The sequence below is a fragment of the Trichomycterus rosablanca genome, chromosome 23, assembly GCF_030014385.1.
Source record: "Trichomycterus rosablanca isolate fTriRos1 chromosome 23, fTriRos1.hap1, whole genome shotgun sequence".
Taxonomy (NCBI): Eukaryota; Metazoa; Chordata; class Actinopteri; order Siluriformes; family Trichomycteridae; genus Trichomycterus; species Trichomycterus rosablanca.
The window spans coordinates 19,769,271-19,774,256 of record NC_086010.1 but is presented as its reverse complement, the minus strand read 5'-3'; the positions used below and the strand labels follow the sequence as shown (position 1 = coordinate 19,774,256).

General features: G+C 38.6%; 1 protein-coding gene across 1 annotated transcript; it reads left to right on the top strand.

The window, feature by feature from the left end:
• Positions 1 to 1,025: 1,025 nt before the first annotated feature.
• Positions 1,026 to 4,504, top strand: LOC134301074 (E3 ubiquitin-protein ligase TRIM39-like). Its single transcript, XM_062985618.1, has 5 exons — positions 1,026 to 1,223; positions 1,560 to 1,655; positions 2,245 to 2,481; positions 2,642 to 2,804; positions 3,731 to 4,504. Exons 1-5 carry the CDS (start codon positions 1,026 to 1,028, stop codon positions 4,330 to 4,332), a joined length of 1,296 nt encoding a protein of 431 aa, XP_062841688.1. The 3' UTR covers positions 4,333 to 4,504.
• The last annotated feature ends 482 nt before the right edge of the window (positions 4,505 to 4,986 follow it).

Genomic DNA, 4,986 nt, shown 5'->3' with positions numbered 1-4,986 from the left:
CAGAGACGCTCCTCTCGTTATGATCTCAATAAGTATTTTAGTACGAGAGGAAATCTGTCAGAAAACCAGATATTTAGCTCCAAATAAAGTGTAAAGAGAAGCAAAATGTTCAGACTGTAGCTGAAGGATACATTTTTAGGGTTAGCACTTGATTTACCTCCTTTCTACACCCACAATGAGTTTAATATGAGTTACTAACAGAATAAATTTTAGATTCATTTAATTAACATTTCTGTCCTGAAGAATTAAAAATGAATTTAAATAAACTCTAAAATAAAAGCTGTTAAAACACTAATCACACCCTAAAATACTCTCTCTCTCTCTCACACACACACACTAAAATTATCACACACAGAACATGAGCAGAATTTCTTAAGGAGAACATTCTTAGTAATGAAGGGCGTGGCAACGTGATCCTTTTTTGGTCATAGTTAACATGAAGCACACAGAATGCTATATCTGCTCTCAGGGGATTCATGAATATGACTACAGGAATGGTAAGCTCTGCTTTATATAAGCTAACGCTCTGAGTTCTAACCCAAACCTGGATGGATTGTCACCAGCGGGGCTCTGGAGATAAAAGTTACAGGCATGATTTAAAGAAAGCTGAACTCCACCATAAACCTGTGTTTAGATTGTTTAATTATTATAAACTGAATATTAGTTAGATGTAATAAATAATGTTCCACTTTTAAACCACGTGTGTTATAAAGTTTCTGTGCAGTTCAGAGCTGAGATTCGACTCTTTATCAGCTTTTACATCAAACACGAGTTTCAACATTCAGATGACACTTATTCTGAATTGTGAAGTGTATTAAGCTCCGCCCCTTTCATATATAAAACCCTCACCTGCATAGATCTCACCTGGACTCTCCTAATCTAACCTGGACTCATCTAAACTCTCCTGGACTCACCTGATCTCACCTGGACTCATCTAAACTCATCTGGACTCATCTAAACTCACCTGGACTCATCTGGACTCATCTAAACTCACCTGGACTCATCTAAACTCACCTGGACTCACAATGCGCTTTCCCAGTTTTCGTTCTTCTTCTCCGCGCTCACACCCGCGCACGTTCTCCCACATCAACACAGCGACCTCGAGTCCTCCAGTTCTGTACTGCGCCACATGCCATGAGACCCTGACCAGCAGCTGCCTGATCAGTGGAACTCACCGGGAGCACCGACTGCAGGAGCTTCACCAGGCTGTAGATCATCGCATGGTGAGATTCATCTTCTTAACTCATTCATCCATCAGCTGCACCACTGACTCCTTGCGTCTCTTTCTGATGAACTCATAAATGATTTGATTCTGTGAGGAGACTCAGTCACAACTTTATTAATAACCCTTATTGATAATAAAAATAATAATAATGATTATGTTTAATAAATGATGTTTAGATAAAAAAAATACTAGAATCAGGTACTTTAGAAATGATGTTTTTATTAGAATGTTTCTCTCACACTGATGTGATTACAGAAGATTGTCGAAGCCATAAAGATATTTATAATTATTATGTATTATAATAAAGTTTATTAATATGTATTTCTCGGTTCAGGTGAAAATAAAAAAGATTTCTGAAGAGCTGAAATCAGACATGAGAAAGTTACAGGACTTCCATCCAAGGATTGAAAATGCAGAGAGCAAACTCGAGGTAAAATAAAGATTTTATACATGAAACTACTTTTGTTGTTTAGTTCACAGGATTCAATTAATAAAATCTAAACAAAATAAAATATGAACTGCTCGACATTTAACATCAAACCTTCAATCACACGTGACATTTAACTTCAGTTGTGATATTATTGTTTAAAATTGTACTGCAATAAAAGAACTTTATTATTAATATTTCAGAGTTTACAATCATTTTTATTATGTTCTCTTAATCGTTCCAGATATAAAATCATGCCGCTTTTTTAAAATATTTATTTCATCTGCAGATAAAGTTACGTAAAGTCGCTTCGCCTGATCACGTAAAAATAGAAACTGAATTAGATTTTGATGTGAGAACATAAAAATATTATTAATAAAGATCAGAATTTGTAAAATTCAGCTCAGGAACAAATGTACAAACATACTGTAGTGTGAGAAATAACAGCATACAATCATATCCAGCAGAAATGATTTGGTAACGTTCCGAGCGCCTCTGTGCCTCAGCATGTGTGTACAAGTCATGTGTTCCTAATAAAGTGGCCGCTGTATTCTGTACGCTGTGCTGTACTCTGTATTCTGTGTGTGTTCAGGCTCTCTGTGATAACACCCAGAAGCTTCTGGAGCAGCAGTACGAATCTTTACTGGATCTGATTCATCAGAACCAGAAGCAGGCGTTCCTCTTACTCAACTCTCAGAGAGAAACCATGAGACAGAAACTCCAGCAGCTCTACGAGGACTCGCAAAACTACCAGCAACAATCCACCAACCTGCTGAGGAGCATCGAGGAGCTCAGCAACAACCAGACAGAGGACACGGCCAGCCTGCTGGTACGATCAACACCACCAGCTCACGGAGCTGCATTTCAGACTCACGTGTAGTGGTGGTGGTGTTTGATGGTGGTTGGATGGTGTTTGGATGGTGGTGTTTGGATGATGGTGTTTGGTGCCATGTTGGTATTTCTCTGAGCCGTTCTCTCTCTCGGTACAGGGTGAGATCAGTGCCCTGGAGACCAGGCTGGATACCATGCTGGAGTTTTACTCGAGTGTGGATGAGAAGCTGAAGCTCGATACCACTCGACTTAAAGCTCTGGAGATCTCTGTCCTGAAAGTTGTGGAGAAGAACAAAGATCTCCTGCCACGTCCCTGGGAGTGTGAGTACCGGCTACCGTCTTTATTCTCCAAACACAAAACTATGTTATTAAACATAACAGTGTTATTACATCATAAACTATAAACATCAATCACGTTTTAGTGTGCAAATAAAATCTGTTATAATCACAAAAATAATAATGAAATAGTAATAATGTTATAATAATAGTAAATTAATAATAATAACAATAATAATAGCAACAGGATTAATGATATATTATCATTAAATCAAGGATGATAATAATAATAATAATAATAATAAAGTCAGCTCTGTACTGCTTGGGAAAACTCGGTTAGCGAGATCAGTAAGCGGCTTTTAATGCAGGAGTGAATTCCTTTATAAACTGGGTTAATAAATATCATGTAGCAACAATTCATACCAGAATATCAGATCAGTGTCAGTGTGGCATTGCTCTCTTTGTTCCTGTACGTACTGTGTTTACAGAGACAGGTGTCTGTGTGGGTGTGGGCGTGTGTGTGAGGAGATATGAGAACATGTCTGCTGATGCACGTTGATGATTATGTGTGTAGGCAGGCGTGTGCATGAATGTGTGTATTTGTGTGTGTGTACGTGTGTATTTGTGTATGTGTGTGTGTGTACATGTGTATTTGTGTGTGTGTATTGTATTTTTGTATATTTGGTACAACAAAACATTTTTGTATACAATTATTTCTATTTTACTTAAAATACATCGTAAAATGTCAGATAATGTAAATACAAAAATCTAACAAATGAACAGTGTTCAGGGTTTAGGGTTGTGGTTTAAGGTTAGGGTTAAAAGTTACGGTTTAAGGTTAGGGTTTAAGGTTAAGGTTTAAGGTTATGGTTAGGGTTTAATGTTAGGGGTAAGGTTAGGTGATCTCAGGTTGGTGTAGATGGTGCCGTTTGTGTTACAGATTCTTAACTGTTTTCTTTCTTTCTGAACAGTTTTGGAGCAGATCACGCTGGATCACAATAAGAAACAAGGAAAAGCTCAGATTTCAGAGGATGGTACAGAGATGTGGCAGAGTGCCCGCTATGGACCTCCGTATGGTGCCAACAGCACAGCATGGAGCAGCGTTCTGGCATCACAGAGCTTTAATAAAGGCTTGCACTACTGGGAGGTGTCAGTAGGGGACAGTAAGAACTGGCTGGTGGGGGTTGTAGATCACAATCTAAAAGGTTCAGTGGGGTCCCTCGAGTCTCTGGGTCGTAATAAGAGCTCGTGGGTCCTGGAGTGTGAAGATGATGAAATCTCGGCTGTTCATAACGACAGTTTCAGCGAAGTGAAGGACAACGATGTCCACACGCTCGGGGTGTTTGTGGACTGCGATAAAAAACGAGTAAAATTCTACAATGTCAGCACCGGCTTAATCATGCACTCCTTCAACGCCCAATTCAAACACTCCGTCTGGCCCGTCTTCAGCATCCGCTCCCAAGACGGTACCACGGCTCGCCTCAAAATCTGCAACCTGGTTACCGGTGACACCGGTCCAGACGACGCTGACGCCGTGTCCATTACCTCGCAAGATTCTCACACCTCGAATTAAATTACAGCCCACACATGATAGACACTGTTTATCTGAGTTATTTAGAAAGTGAATTAATTCTACTTAATTTTATTAAAAGCTGCATTGCAACACAGTTGAGGATTTGGAGGGTTAGGGTTTTAAGTTTTAAGTATTTTAATCTGTGCAATATAAAATAAAGATGAAGTGTAGTTATCATGATTAATCACTTAATATTTTATAGACTTATTTAATTCATCAGTGTTTTTACTGTCTGAATTTTCCAGTTCGTCTAATAAACAGTTCATGTTTTGTTCTGATGTGGATGATAAATAATCTCTCAGACACTGTGTAATTGTTTCCTTCCTGTTTTAAACTCGTATAATAATGTAAGAACGTCGTGGATGTTGCAGTGTGTAAAGGTGAAGCTGAAATGTGTAATAAAATTATTTCATAAAAACTCATCACGTGTTTATTGATCCATCCATGGTGCTGCTGTGGGTCTGATTCACTGAGTAAAAGGTAGAAAACACCTCGACCCGTCCATCACAGGGCAGATACACACAGAATGAAAATGAGAATGTGGTGGAATCACAAGTTTAAATGTGAATTTTTTTCCTCTTAATCAGTTCAGAAGAATTTTTTCTGTTCCTTCAGCAGAGGAGGAAACAATCTGAGATTCAGGGTCAGGGTTAG